The sequence below is a fragment of the Odocoileus virginianus genome, chromosome 4 (genome assembly GCF_023699985.2).
Source record: "Odocoileus virginianus isolate 20LAN1187 ecotype Illinois chromosome 4, Ovbor_1.2, whole genome shotgun sequence".
In the NCBI taxonomy this organism is placed as follows: Eukaryota; Metazoa; Chordata; class Mammalia; order Artiodactyla; family Cervidae; genus Odocoileus; species Odocoileus virginianus.
Window position 1 is genome coordinate 9,491,918 of NC_069677.1, and position 14,703 is coordinate 9,506,620.

Below are 14,703 nucleotides of genomic sequence, written 5' to 3' on the forward strand. Positions count from 1 at the left end.
GGCTCCGCCGCCCCTGGGATTCTCCAGGCAAGAACACTGGAGTGGGATGCCATTTCCTTCTCCAATGCGTGAAAGTGAAGTCTCTCAGTCATGTCCAACTCTTTGAGACCCCATGGACTGTAGCCCACCAGGCTCCTCCGTCCATGGGATTTTCCAGGCAAGAGTACTGGAGTGAGGGGCTAAATATGGGATGGCCATATAACTTATCTAAACTTTTTTAAAGTGAAAGAGGGCACTAAAATAATTAACAGGTGTTGATTTAAAAACTAGGACTGCCGTCAGCAAACCAGAACATTCAGTGGACTTCCCAAGAGGGCTCTCATCAAAAGTTAATCGTGAAAGATTCTACACTCTGTATGCTAATTTGCACTCCAACCTGTCTAGATCCCTCTCCATTATTGTGGCCTTCTGGGTTTCTATTTACCCATAAATAATGCTGGGCCCAAGTGTGTTAAATAAGGCAGTGATCCATACTGACACCCTCTGGGCTCCTTTGGCCTCAAGTTAAGTGGGTATAGATAAAGGAATTTAGAGAGTAATTTTATTCTTTGGAAAATGATTCAAAATCACAGAAATGAACACATACTGATTTTAAAATTAGAATACTTTTTTCCAAAATGGCGAATGAAATGGGGCAAGTCATCTAAGCAAGCTTTAATAAATTTGTAAACCCAACTGGATGATCATGTAGTCTGCAGGAACTAAGACTGTTTTAAGACTGTTTTGTTTTCAGAAAATACCTGGTCAGTGAAACCTCTCAAAAAATGGTAGAGAAGCAATCACAGTGAATAAATACATCTTTCTGTTTCTACTGATTGGCCACTTAAATTGGAAGAATGCATAAAGAAAATATTCTCATGCAGCAATATAAGCAGTGTGTAAAGATGAAAAATTTAGTAGTCTAAGGCAAGCACGAGCTTCCACATTCGTTGGATATAATCGGCCAAAAATTTTTTTCTTCTTAAGAGTATGCCAAAAGAGATTGATGAGCTATTTCTGGTGTATATATAAACATGGGGTTGGTAATATTAGTTACCCTTTAAAATATACCCATTAACTTTCTGAGAAGGCATTTTCAAGCTTTGGGTTTTTTTCTTTATGTAACAAAACTTGTGTTAGGGCAGTTTGGTTTTGTAAACTTAAGGTCAAATTATGCCTCCAGAAAAGGAACTACATATAAAACACATGCTGAGACACTAGCTTTAAGAGTTGTTCATCCTAAACATGTATATTATCTAGGGTGAAACAGATCACCAGCCCAGGTTGGGTACATGAGACAAGTGCTCGGGCTTGGTGCACTGGGAAGACCCAGAGGGATCGGGTGGAGAGGGAGTTGGGAGGGGGGACTGGGATGGGGAATACATGTAAATCCATGGCTAATTCATTTCAATGTATGACAAACACTACTGTAATGATGTAAAGTAATTAGCCTCCAACTAATAAAAATAAATGGAAAAAAAAAAAAAAGAGTTGTTCATCCTGGTTTCAAACAGCAGCATAAAGGAATTCCTTTGAGCTTTCTTTTGTAACAAAGTGGAAGTCACTCAGTCTTGTCTGACTCCTTGCGACCCCATGGACTATACAGTCCATGGAACTCTCCATGCCAGAATACTGTAGTGGGTAGCCTTTCCCTTCTCCAGGGGGTTTTCCCAACCCAGGGATCAAACCCAGGTCTCCCACATTGCCGGCAGATTTTTTTACCAGCTGAGCCACAAGGGAAGCCCAAGAATACTGGAGTGGGTAGCCTATCCCTTCTCCAGCAGATCTTCCCAACCCAGGGATCAAACCAGGGTCTCCTGCATTGCTGGCAGATTCTTTACCAACTGAGCTATCAGGGAAGCCCAGTACCCTTTACTAATATCACATAGATGCACATTCCTTCAGTCATTTAACATTTATTGAATGTCTACTGTGTGCAAGGCACTCATCCATGGCCTGACCAACCACATTCAAGTACAAAGAATCATTAGAACCATTCCAAATCAAAGTGTAAAAACACTTTGAAAAAGGACATAGAGTGGTCAAAATGACGAGGTAAGCAGAACATAACATACATTAAAAGGTCATTTTTTAAACTTTGGACACTCCTTGGGTTGATAATCCTTTAGGAAGTCAGCTGTGTTAAATTCACATCCATGGATGGCACTGCTTTCTATGGCAACATTCTTCATTCCAAAGCCTTTTCCCTCTGTGTCAGTACTTTCTACATTTAAATTTGTTGACTGGAAACATGTTTCTCAGTTTAGCCATCATGCTACTAAACTCAATGAATCATGTTATTTTTAACTTGTCAAGTCAGAGAGAATTTTAGCACCACCGAAGAGGAGAGATGTTTGGATTGAGTCTCTACATTCCGGATTGTGTAGCCTAAAAGCAGTTCATACTTGATTTAGTCATTTCAAGGTGCTGATAAGAATAAGAATGGTCCAACAAAACAAGTAACTTGGCCCAGCTGTGGCTGCCGTGTCCTGTTCTGGGAATTCTTAGCACAGAACACTTGTGACTGCTGCTTTCTTCAAGAAACAAACTGCAGGGCTTTCCCCCACCTTTGGCAGTGACTAAGGATTGTGACCTCGAGGCAAAGTAAATTCTCATAAGTCTTGATTTTGTCACCATAATGACAAATTATCCACCTCAAAGAGGCAGTTAAAAGGATTAAATGAGAAAAAGTGCAAGTCCTTAACCAGGCACCTGTAAGACAATAGTGGTTCAAATAAAGACTAGTTCCCTTTATCTGACCTGTAAGAAAACAGACTAGGATTTCTTTGTCTACTCCTAGCTGAAAACAGAATGGAACTTCATCTACCCTTAATCCTTTCTCCTTACTCCAAACTTCCAGATGAATTTTATGTCCGGTAGCAATCTGATTTTTTAAAAATCAGCATATAGTGGTATTTGTTTTATCACACCTTCTTTATGATGCTCTGGTACCCACTGTTACTACCTTTTCCTGACAATAAAGCACATTACAGAATATTATCCAAATTAGAACAGACTTACTGGACTAGTAGTGCCACATCTGGTCTTCAATTACTTTAAAAATACACACACACACACACACACACACACACACACACACACACACATAAAACTTTAACTTCTGATGACAGAAAAAGGTAGCCACAAGTATTTCTCAACTGGGTAGATATATATATTTACTCTGCTTACCTCATAACAGAAGAAAAAAATGGTTTTAACAGAAGCTAACAGCTTCAGATGGCAAAAAACTCAGATGAGACTTCCACAATAGGTACACCTGTCTGAGCAAATTTTGGAATGTAGGAGGTAGAACATAGTAAACATGAAAAGCAAATAATACCTCTTCCTAAAAGTGGATCCCCTCTTTACTGAAAATCATCCTTAGACATCACAGTTTCCAATATATGCAGAAAGTCCCAAGCCCTTAAACAGCTATAATGACTTGCCTCTTGATATTAAAATGTTCACAAAATGAAAAATTCTTTAAGCTGAGGAAAACTTTCATAATGCAACCTCAAATTGGCGGGGGGGGGGGGGGTTAAATAACTGAAATATTTATTTATCACTGGAGAAGTAAATTCTTAGTTGCCCATGGGTGGCCATGTACAACAGACAGCTGACAAAGTCTGCTTAATAAAATATACAACATATTTTTTCTTATGCAAAGTCAGCAACAATCTGGGATAATTCAGATTTATTATGGGGTAACTGTCGAAAGTTTATATCTGTGACAATAATGGTGAAAAACAACCCAGAGTCCATTCAGCTTTATCTGGCAGACGGAAGGTACAATCCTAGGGCAACAGAATTTTCAAAAACAGTACAGTTGACAAAGTGTAAAAGGGTTCTAATTACTTAGTGACAACATAAAGTGTTCCATGGAGAACTGTGTCTCCTAAATCTCACATTCTTCATACCTATCATCTTTACCTTTCTAGGTGTCTTTCAGTCTAACACATATCTACCTGCTGATCCTTCAGATACAAAGTGTCTTTACATCCCAAATGTTATCAATGCTTCCCCGCACCCCCCAACTGAAGTTCTTATTTCAAAGAATACACTGAAAGTTTAGAGGAGGAAATAAAAAAGGAGAAAGGAAAATCAAGCCACTTTCCCCCAGAGCAGTATATAAAACTGCAGAAGTTTTCTCCTGTGTTGAAATTAGCATGCTTTTGTAATGAATAACATCTCAGTGAAAGTAAATTAACACAATCCGCCAGGTAGAGAACTAAAAATAGGACTTATAACAGCTATCTTCTAAAATGTCCTTCTGTTACTAAAAAGGCTGCTTTATCAGTTCCAACCGTTATGATGGGATTTAACTTTTAATCAATTCCAACTTTTATATTTAAAAAACTTACTGCAAGAAAAAATTAGCTATCCCATGGCTCATGAAATTCTAGGACAGGAGCAAGATTAATTCCTCTTGTTTAAGACAGACAATAGACCACATTAGTTAAATAGATTTTGTTTTACTTCATTCATTGAGACACCTGCAATTGCTAACAAAAATTCCCAGTGTATGCTTTGCTTGCTAATTTGGGGAAACTTCGTTTTGTATTTTTCCCATTCAAATTGATTTATCAAAACAAGCTGAAATTTTTAAAATTATCCAATAGAAGGGACATGATTTAAAACATCCTAGAGAAATGATGTTATCAGTAATTTACAATTTAAAAAAACTCAGCCACAAAAAATGTCAAAGCTAAAAACAAGAGTTTTACTATGACTCGGTGCTTTATACCCTTCTGAAAGAAGTTATATTTTAATATGATGTAAAGGCAACATTGAAAGTTTTTCTTTAAATTAACCACCTAATTTGTCCCTAAAATTACAAAGAATCGAAGTCTTTTACAGGTCAAGTGCAGTAAACTAAAATGTTCTTTCAGCACAAAGCAGCACTAGAAAAAGTAACAGTTAAAGACAGAGTTGACTAGTTTTGCAGTGGTTGCTCCATCAATAACAGACATCAGCAGACGGTATCCATTCCAGAGCACAGACACAACTACAGACTAGATGCGAAGAATGCGTCACACACTTGGCTGATAAATGCTCTTTGTCTTTGTATCTTTCTATTTTGAATGAAGTGGATTTCTTATTAAAGTTTAAATCAGATCACATCAGTTGGCGGTTTAAACAACATGATGAGGTATGAAAGCTCTGAATATCCCTAATGTTCAGCAGGATTTACCAGAGATATAACAGCTTTTCAGGGGAACTTTCAAATAGTTACACTTTGGGGTTATAATGAATTCTAGAAGAGGACAAGATTAAAGAGGTTTAAAAGGATATTCTCTGAAAAAGAAGTGAGCAACTTTTCCTTCAGAATTCATTTTGAACAGCACATCAACAAAAAATCTTCTCTGATAATGTGTCCCAACATTGAGTCAAGATGGCCAACTAGCACCAAGAAATCGTATTGAACTCAGTTGCAGTTCTCTTGGCAATTAAGCTTATTTTTCTCATTCCAGTCCGAGCACAAATGTGGATCACTGAAGACAGTACTGGAAGCGCCATTTGTAGGTAGAGGTTGTAGTCATTAAATGAGCCAGAAGGTAGAAACTTTCTATTTTATGGAAGGGACTTGACTGGGCAGTACTATTAGGAGATGAAATGATTAGGGAACAATGAGGTTATAAGAAAAAGATCACTGCCCTTATTTGGGTTAAACAGGTCTGTCCAGAAGATGGTCACTGAAAATAAGGATGCTACTTATGCGCAGCATGAATACACTAGAATCCAGCTGCAGCTAACTAAGGAAAAAAAATAATCCCTAAGTAACCTTTAGAAGCATATATTATTTGCCAGTCACAGAAGGGAACAGCACCTAAGGTGAACTCCAATTTAATGAGGACCTTGATCAGGACCACAAAGCCTGAAACATTTAATGCAGAAACAGCCCTAGTCACATTGGTTAAGTTTGGGAAAATCAGAGGTTTTTTTTTTTTTCTTTTCTGTTTTTAACTTTTTTATTGAATTACAGGATACAGTTTTGATCACTAAGGATTCTAAATCTTCATACCAGTATTAGAACTGTATCACTTCCAAATCCTAAGACACGTTAAGACCAAAGAGAAGCAATAGCCATACAAATTAATATGTGCCCCTCTCCTTTCTGCTCTAAGGGAATCTTCAAACCAGTTATCACATTTAAGAGTCAAAGTGTTAATTCTTCAGCATTCCTGACAACTAGAAGCACATTCACTGAAGGCTGAAGGTGAGGGAGCGGATGGTTTACTATCTGTGGAGAATAGCGTCAATAGAGGAAAGAAAACCATCCAATCTCAGTAAGGATTAATGCAAATTTGGCTAGAAAAAGCCACCAGTTAATCCAAGGGTTCACTGTGGAAGAACTCATGAAAAGTACTCTGAAGTACACAACAGGTCTAAACATCTCCCTTGTTGCAAGTAGTTGTGTGAAATTCAAAGTAAAGATTTAGTCTCATCTTTTAATGTCAGTATTTTTTCCCACATTAAAGGGAATGAGGAGTCCTCTTTTTCCCCCACAAAAAAAAAGGGAGCCACGTTAACATGTGTATATTCCCATGACTCTATAATATGTAAGTGCGGATCTCGAAAGCCTAGGGTTTTCCATAACAGAGTGGGCCGTTCTGGTTATTACCCTTTTATTAGAAGGGTATTCCACCACAGAGAGCCAAAGGTTTTCCAGATGTGTGTAAGAGAGCAGGTGCGCAAGGCAAGCAAATGAGCGCAAACAGTATTATGGAAAACATTTGAGAAGTTAGCTCCATGAGGACTGTGGGCTCCACAAGAGGACTTGACTGGGTAGCCTGGTCTGACACAGGGACATGAAAGCAGAGATTGCTTCAAAGCTGGAAACCTTCCATAGGTGCCTCACACTGCTGGAAGATGTACTGCTGCTGGCTGAGGTCAACCTGGGGTGCGATGCTGCTGTCCTCATCCTCGGTCCCAAAGTAATGCTCAATAAGATCAAAGGCCTTCTGGTAGATCTCTTGGTTTTCATGACTCTGTAAGAATTCAATTTTATCCAGGCCTAAAATGAAGAATTTTTAAAAATCTGTTATACACCTGTTAGAAATTTTAATAGAACTGTATTTTGCCATGTTTGTTTTTCTGATGTAAAGGAAGATTCTTTACTTACTTCTCATAAGCATTTTGCAACAACACAGAAAATATTCCTCCAGTTACAACTGAATAGAAGTATTGCAAACTGACATCTTAAACATGTGTACAAGCAACAGCGAGTTCCCAGAAGCAGCAATTTCTGTAACAGTCACATCATCCTATGCCTAAGGCCAGTAGCAGAAGTTTTCCTATTGGACTGTGTCTGTGGTCTAAGTTTACTCTTAGCTCTAGTTCTATCTACCCAGGCTCTGAGCTAACCAATATTATTTCAACAAAGGTGTAACATAAATAAATCAACCAGCCAGAATCAATTTATACTGCTTTAAGGAAGAAGTCCAACCAGAAAAACTAGCCAACACATACTCCCTTTACTAAGTTTAATACATCTGAGCTAGGCTTTCTTTTACCTACAGCTTATAAGCAATCCAATGGCTACAGCAATACTGGAAATAAATGTTAGCAGTGCTCAGGAAAAAAAAAAAAGTACATATACATATTAAAAACCACATATATATACACACACATCCAAAAATTAACAAGATTTATCTTCTATAGCAAAATATCTAGGTAAAGGAACATTTGTCTTTTTATACATTTCAAAATTTCTTACACTAAGCGAGAATATAGTTTTTATAATCAAGCCTTTTAAAAAGTGGTAAACTGTTAAAAGTCATTTTGGAAAACAATTCTGCATTATCTGATAAATCTGAAGATGACTGTGCCCTATGAACCCTAATTCCAATCTTAGGAATAAACAGACCTTAGAGTAGTGGCTTTCAATAGTGGCTATACATGAAAATCACTGAGGGAACATAAAAGTTATAAAGTACAATGGTAAACCAATGATTAAAAGTACAGTTAGAACTGAGATTGGAAGAATGAGGAAACCAAAAGGCAGATAGTGACTCTACTGTTTCTAATGAAACTCTAGAAATCTTTACAGTTAGGAGCACAGGAACTGGGAAATGCAATGCAAAATCAGAACTCTAAAGGAGTGGAATGGGATGTTGTCTATAGTAGATACGGGTGCTCTTGAGGTTCAGATGTACTAGTAAGAATACAGAAGTATCATAATGGTGGGCAGCATCAGGGAATAAAAGATCCTAACAGTCCAATGTAAAAAGGTCTAAACTTAGGATATTTGCTTCTCTTCACATCTACAATGCATCTGTTTTCCAATCCTGCATCCCAAATATTTATAGGAGAAATTTTTTGTATGAGTTTGCTAATGACAGGTGTGAACAGGCAAAAAGCACGGAGAAAAAAGAAAAAAATAATTTCAGGACATCTATTAATCTCGCTTACCATAAGCTTCTTCAATCAAAGCACAGTAAGGATTAATGCCACTGCCGTTCCTTTTGGCTTCTTGTTCTCCAAGCCTCAGGATATTTTCCAAGCCATTTAGGGCAACCTGTACAATCTTAGAGTCCATGACTGTGAGGAGATCACAGAGTGGCTTGATACAGCCCAGTTCTACGAGGTACCTAAATTGATAGAACAATTCACACAAAGCTTTTAATTTCATAAAACTTCAGTGAAATTGGTGGAAGGGAAATCCTCAAATTCATTGAAGAAATAAAAGTAGGCACTCATTCAACCATACAACCTACACCTTGTCCAAAAAAGCCCAAGAGACACTGATAGCAAATAAACACAAAAAGACACCCAGCATGTGTCACTGGGAGGCTGCAAATCAAAACCAATGACCCCACACCTGTTAAAATGGATAAAATCCAAAACACTGACAACACCGCATGCTGACAAGGATGTGCAGAAACAACATCCTTTTTATTTTGCTTGAGACGACATCTCATTTTTTGCTGGTAGGAACAGAAAATAAGATAACCACAGTGAAAAACACCTTGGCAGTTTTTTTTTTCTTTAAGAAAGCTTTTCATATGACCCAGCAATCACACTCCCCAGACATTTACCCAATTGCGATGAAAATTTATGTCCACACAAAAACCTGTACAAGTATATCTATAGGAGTTTTATTCGTAACTCAGGTGAATGAATAAACTATAGTGTATCCAGACAATGGAATACTGTTCTTTTAAAATCACAAAGTTGTGTCCAACTCTTTTGCAACTCCAAGGACTATAGCCCACCAGGCTCCTCTGGCCATGGGATTTCCCAGGCAAGAATACTGGAGTTGGTTGCCATTTCCTTCTCCAGGGGATCTTTCCCACCTAGGGATCAAACCCATGTCTCCTACATTGGCAGGTGGATTCTTTACCACTGAGCCACCAGGGATTCAGTGATAAAAATAAAATGAGCTATCAAGCTATGAAAAGATGTGAAGGGACCTTAAATGCATATTGCTAAATGAAAGAAACTAGTCTGGAAAGACTCCATACTGTATGATTCTAAATACATAACATTCTGAAAAGTATAAAACTTTTATAAAGGCAACAGAAAAGAATAGTGGTTGCCAGGGATTTGAGAGAGGGGGGTAAGGGTGTAGTGATGAACAGGTGAAGAAGAGGGGAATTTTAGAGCAGTGAATGATACAACAATGGTGGAAACATTCATCAAAATCTGTAACTATACAACACAAATAATAATCCTCAATATAGAATATGAATTTAAGCTAATAATGTATCAGTACTGGTTCTACTGTAACAAATGTAACCATACTAAAGTAAGATTCTACTAGAAGAAATTTACAAAGACTACAGGAACTTTTATTATCATCTCAATTTTTCTCTTCTTTTAAAAGCCTTAATTTTTTAAAGTTTTATATCATATTTAGCTTTATTATTTACTATGGAATGAATTTAACAGTATCGTGCATAATTTTATTTAAATATTTACTGATAATTTAGATGATATGTCCTTCGACAGGCTAGGTCACTCAAATACAGACTACATAGGCCTAAGGCCATTTCTGACCATTTCCCCTTCCTTTACAGCACAGTTTTTAGTCACTAAAACCTGTTAACCATTCCTTCAACATATCTATATAATTCTCAGTTTCTCTTAAAAAAAAAAAGCCTCCTTAGATTATATTAGTTGCTGCAAATTTGAAAATCATAGAAAAACATAAAGAAAAATAAAAAGTATCCAGAGATAACCACTATTATATCCCACTGTGCTACATATAAGCAGGATGACTTTGGACAAGTTATCTGATCTGTGTCTCAGTTTCCTCAAGTAGAGAAATCTGGCAACCACATTAAGTCTGTCATTAAAAGCCACCAAAATTTTAAAAGTAGTTAATTAAACAGATGCTTACATGTCTGCACTTAAAACTCCACTGGCCTATACAGGCAACATCAATTGGATATTTCAGAGACTTGTTCAGAATCTCCAAATTGTCCTCAAGCTTGATCCTGGTCTATGTCTGATGTGATCTCCTCTCCCCACTAGAAATCTTGGTTCAGTGACCTCTAATCCTTATATTTTCTTTTAAAACCTCATTACTTTTGTAATACTGTTTGGTTGTAAAATCTTTTATTATGAAAACCAGTGTACTGAAAACTTGATTCAGGATTAAAAACAAATTTTAAATTGTAAGAAGCTTCTAGAACTTGTATATAATTAAATGAATAAATATTGACTAAAACTATTTTTAAAACTACCAAAAAATGTGCTAATAAGTAAATTCAGAGTTTTGAAGATGTGAGTAGATTTTATCTGCACAAACATGGTATTAGTATTTCTTGTATTCCGGCACAGTTCATTAAATGAGCTCTGGGTTCCAAATTCTAGCCATTTAAATTATACCTCCTTATAAGATCAGAGGAATTTAAGGTGCTATTTTCTGCTGCAATCATTCATCTTTGGAGACTTAAAGACTACCATAGTGGTGTTTCACTATTGACACAAGTTTCTCCAAACAAAGTAACCTTCATCAAAACAGAGGACCAGGGGAGCTGGGCTGGTAGGAGATGGAAAATCATACCACTTTGAGAAAAGCATGGTTCAAGTCTGGAACTGGCTCCAATGAATGGTGTATTTCAAACACTTGGATAAAGCAATCAGTGATAAAGCAATCACTGATGCTACGTGGCTTTGTGTCAGGAAAGGCTTTCATTAAGAAAATTTCTGATGAGCAACAAACTCACCGTGTCTTAAACCATCTCTCTGCATGAGACAAGTGCTCGGGCCTGGTGCACTGGGAAGACCCAGAGGGATGGGGTGGAGAGGGAGGTGGGAGGGGGGACCGGGATGGGGAATACATGTAAATCCATGGCTAATTCATTTCAATGTATGACAAAAACCACTGCAATGTTGTAAAGTAATTAGCCTCCAACTAATAAAAATAAATGGAAAAAAAAAAACCATCTCTCTTAAGACAGGATTTTGCTTCTTCTGTGTCCTAATTTTTATCAACAGCGTCACTTTTTCCTTTAGTCTTTAGCTCTTTCCTTTCCTTTTCAATCTGTTACCAAATCCTATAGATCTCTTTCCAATATTTAGACCCGTACCTCACTGCTACAGCTATTACATATATATTTTACTCACACAGCATGTGGGATCTTTAGTTTCCACTAGGGATCAAACCTATATGCCCTGCAGTGGAAGCAGTGAAGTCTTGAGATTGATTTGCCTTTTCCAATAACATCTACTGTGCACATTTCTTCATGATATTCTCTCCTCTAAAACTGCCAAATCTCTACTCAAATGGCAAGTTTCATCTCTTTTATGAAACTTTAATTCCAGGCAACATTATTTATACTTCAGTTTTAAGAACTGTAGTATGTATTAGCATTTGATTATAGTTAACCTAAAATTCTGAGTACTTCCCAAGTTATTCGTAACTGGTTCTTGCATCTAAATCTTGTCTTCTCAACAAGAATAAGCAAAAGCCACATAGATGTCTTTTATCAGTAATAAAGTTATTTTATTTTCTATAATTTAGACTGTAATATTTTCATAATACTCTTTCGATATAACTCTTTAATTAAGAAAAAATGGCTAGGAGATTGATAATTAACTTCATTATTACAAATAGCTATGCTGAACTTTAAAAAGGGATAGGAGCCATTCCATTTCTAACAGAGCAAAACACCCTGAATAGTTCCTGATGGATACCATAGTATTTTTTAAATGTCTTTAAAATATACACATGTACAGTTTCATTATGTCAATTAAGAAAACATACTGATATAAAATATAGTGACAATAATTACAAATCTGAATCTGAACATAAAACTTGACTATCAACTGTTCTGTGTGCATGCGTGTTAAGTTGCTTCTTAACAACTCTGTGCAACCTCATGACTGTAGCCTACCAGGCTCCTCTGTCCATGGGATTCTCCAAGCAAGAACACTGGAGTGGGTTGCCAGGCCCTCCTTCAGGGGATCTTCCCAACCCAGCGTTGAACCCGCGTCTCTTACATCTCCTGCACTGGCAGCCAGGTTCTTTATCACGAGAGCCACCTGGGAAGCCCCATCAACTGTTCTAATAACTCCTATATTACTTCATATTACTGCCATCTGGTGGTGACATATTTAAAAATCATAGTACTCCAAACCAGAATTTTGAAGATTAAAAAACTCAATCTCATATAAATACGTTCTGAAGACCACCTGAAGTCCTCCTTGACTAACCTATCCATGATGAACTCTACTGAAATAGCTACTGCATGTGTTAATCTATTTAAATTGTATTATTTCAGGTATATACCTCTGATTTTCTGTAATTGATCAATTTCTGAAATCTTAGGACTACTTTACCTTCTCATGTTGAAATTCCAAACACAGCACTAAAAGTCAGCATTGGCTGAGCACCTACATTTAATCCACAAGGAAACAATATCAGAAGTATCTGTGTTTCCCCCATGTTACATATGTAGAAAAGGTGAATGGTGACACTCATTGGTGACCATCTTCTCATTTGAATTCCCCAAAGTACGTTAAGGCAGGATATATCCATAATCAAGCTTTGATTATATGATATTCTTTTGAGGAATTGATCCCTATCCATATTTATGCATTCTCTAGCCATTAAGGTTGTAAATTGCTGCTCTAGGAGCCATTTAAGTCTCAATCTAATACAAATCTCTCCCTTTACTAAATAATAGTACTTTAGGAGACTTGCCTCTACTGAATTTGGTACTTTCATACTTCTCTTTCAAGGCTGTGCATTTCTATTATTAAGACATCTAAACAAGAAATAGCAAGTTAGCTATTAAAGTTAGACTCTTAAGAATTCTACAAGTAACCTACTGGACTACCCACAATGTTTTTGATCAGACAGCTTTCAGAGGAGGCTCAAGTCACCCCATTAAGTATTTCAATGGCCTCAAACCTCAACTATGCCTTTCTTCTCATGTCCCAGAATTATCTTTAGTGATAAAGAATGGGCAAAATACTAAGAAATCAAATATATGCGAGTCTAATTATGAAAATAATAACAATCTTTCAAGAGGCCAGAGTTGAGCATTCTTAACTGGGAGACAGAATGATTTTCTTTACAAGGCACTACTTGGCTAGTACTTACTTGATCTGTTCAGCTGATCCTCCAGAAGTTGCATTTGTGATGGCCCAAGCAGCTTCTTTCCTTGTCCGAAACTCAGCAGTTTGTAATATACTAATAAGGGCTGGGAAAATGTTGGCATCTATCACAGTCTGAAATTAAAGAAAACAAAATTACAGGAGTTGTAAAAATGTTCATGATGCTACTTATAACTTTTCAGCTAGCTTTACTAACTTCCCCTGTTAAAGATCCACCAGGAGTTAACTCCTCATTATCCCAAACTTTTTGGCTACACTTAGTAACACTAAGATCGTTCCTAGAGTTTGTGGCCTTGTAATCGCCTAGTTTTCTATTCTACATGGGTTCTTTTATTGTTCTCTCTTATTCCATTCACAGTAACAAATTTTAAAGGTTCAATTCTCTGTTCCTCAGCCATTCTCCTTTCTTTCATAGCATCCACTCTCACATGTGTGTTCTACAGCTCCAGTCCCCATTTCTCACTGGAATTCCAGTCCAAGGTGGCTGAGAGCTTAGTTTACATCTGCTATCCACCTTAAACATATCATCTGCTCTATCAGGTCTTTTTTCAAACCTCTCTAGTTCACAAAGGCTGTTTTGTATTTATTCATTCTAAATTCAATCAGTCACCAAGTCTCCCTTACATTCTCAATTCAGAACATCCTAAGTCCATCTTTTCCTTTAGCACTGCCACTATTTCACTCCAAGCCACAACCTCCCACCCAGATTACCAGAATAGCCTTTAGTAGACTTTTATTCAGTACTTTGAGTACTTTTATTCAGTCCCTCTCATATACTAAAGCAGTCTTCCTCAAATTGCTTTCATGTTTCTCCTCAGTTCAAGAACCTAAAATGGGTTATCATTTCCTGTATCAAAAAACTACACAACTGATGGTAGCAGACAATAAACTACAGCTGAAAACATGCTATAAATTGCCATAGCTATAAATCCCAGTCCCTGACAGCCTTCTGGGGGGTGACTAACAATGTTTTCCTGGTCAAGAACTCTATTATACCACTGAAGGAAATCAGTAAAGTTTCGTGGAAAGATGCTTTATCTTGGTTCTGTCATTTACTGAAGGTATCTGTGAGCAAATCATTTTATTTCTCTGAGCCTCAGTTTCATCTTTAAAGAATGTTGGATTAGATGACCTCTACAATTCTACTCAGCTCAA

At 37.1% G+C, this 14,703-nt stretch overlaps 1 protein-coding gene across 1 annotated transcript in view; it reads right to left on the minus strand.

The window, feature by feature from the left end:
• Positions 1-1,879: 1,879 nt before the first annotated feature.
• KPNA1 (karyopherin subunit alpha 1) overlaps positions 1,880-14,703 on the minus strand; it is a 70,815-nt gene continuing 57,991 nt past the window's right edge. The window contains 3 exon segments of the mRNA XM_020912770.2: positions 1,880-6,994; positions 8,392-8,570; positions 13,535-13,662. Coding sequence (XP_020768429.2) covers positions 6,807-6,994; positions 8,392-8,570; positions 13,535-13,662 — 495 coding nt within the window. The 3' untranslated portion in view covers positions 1,880-6,806.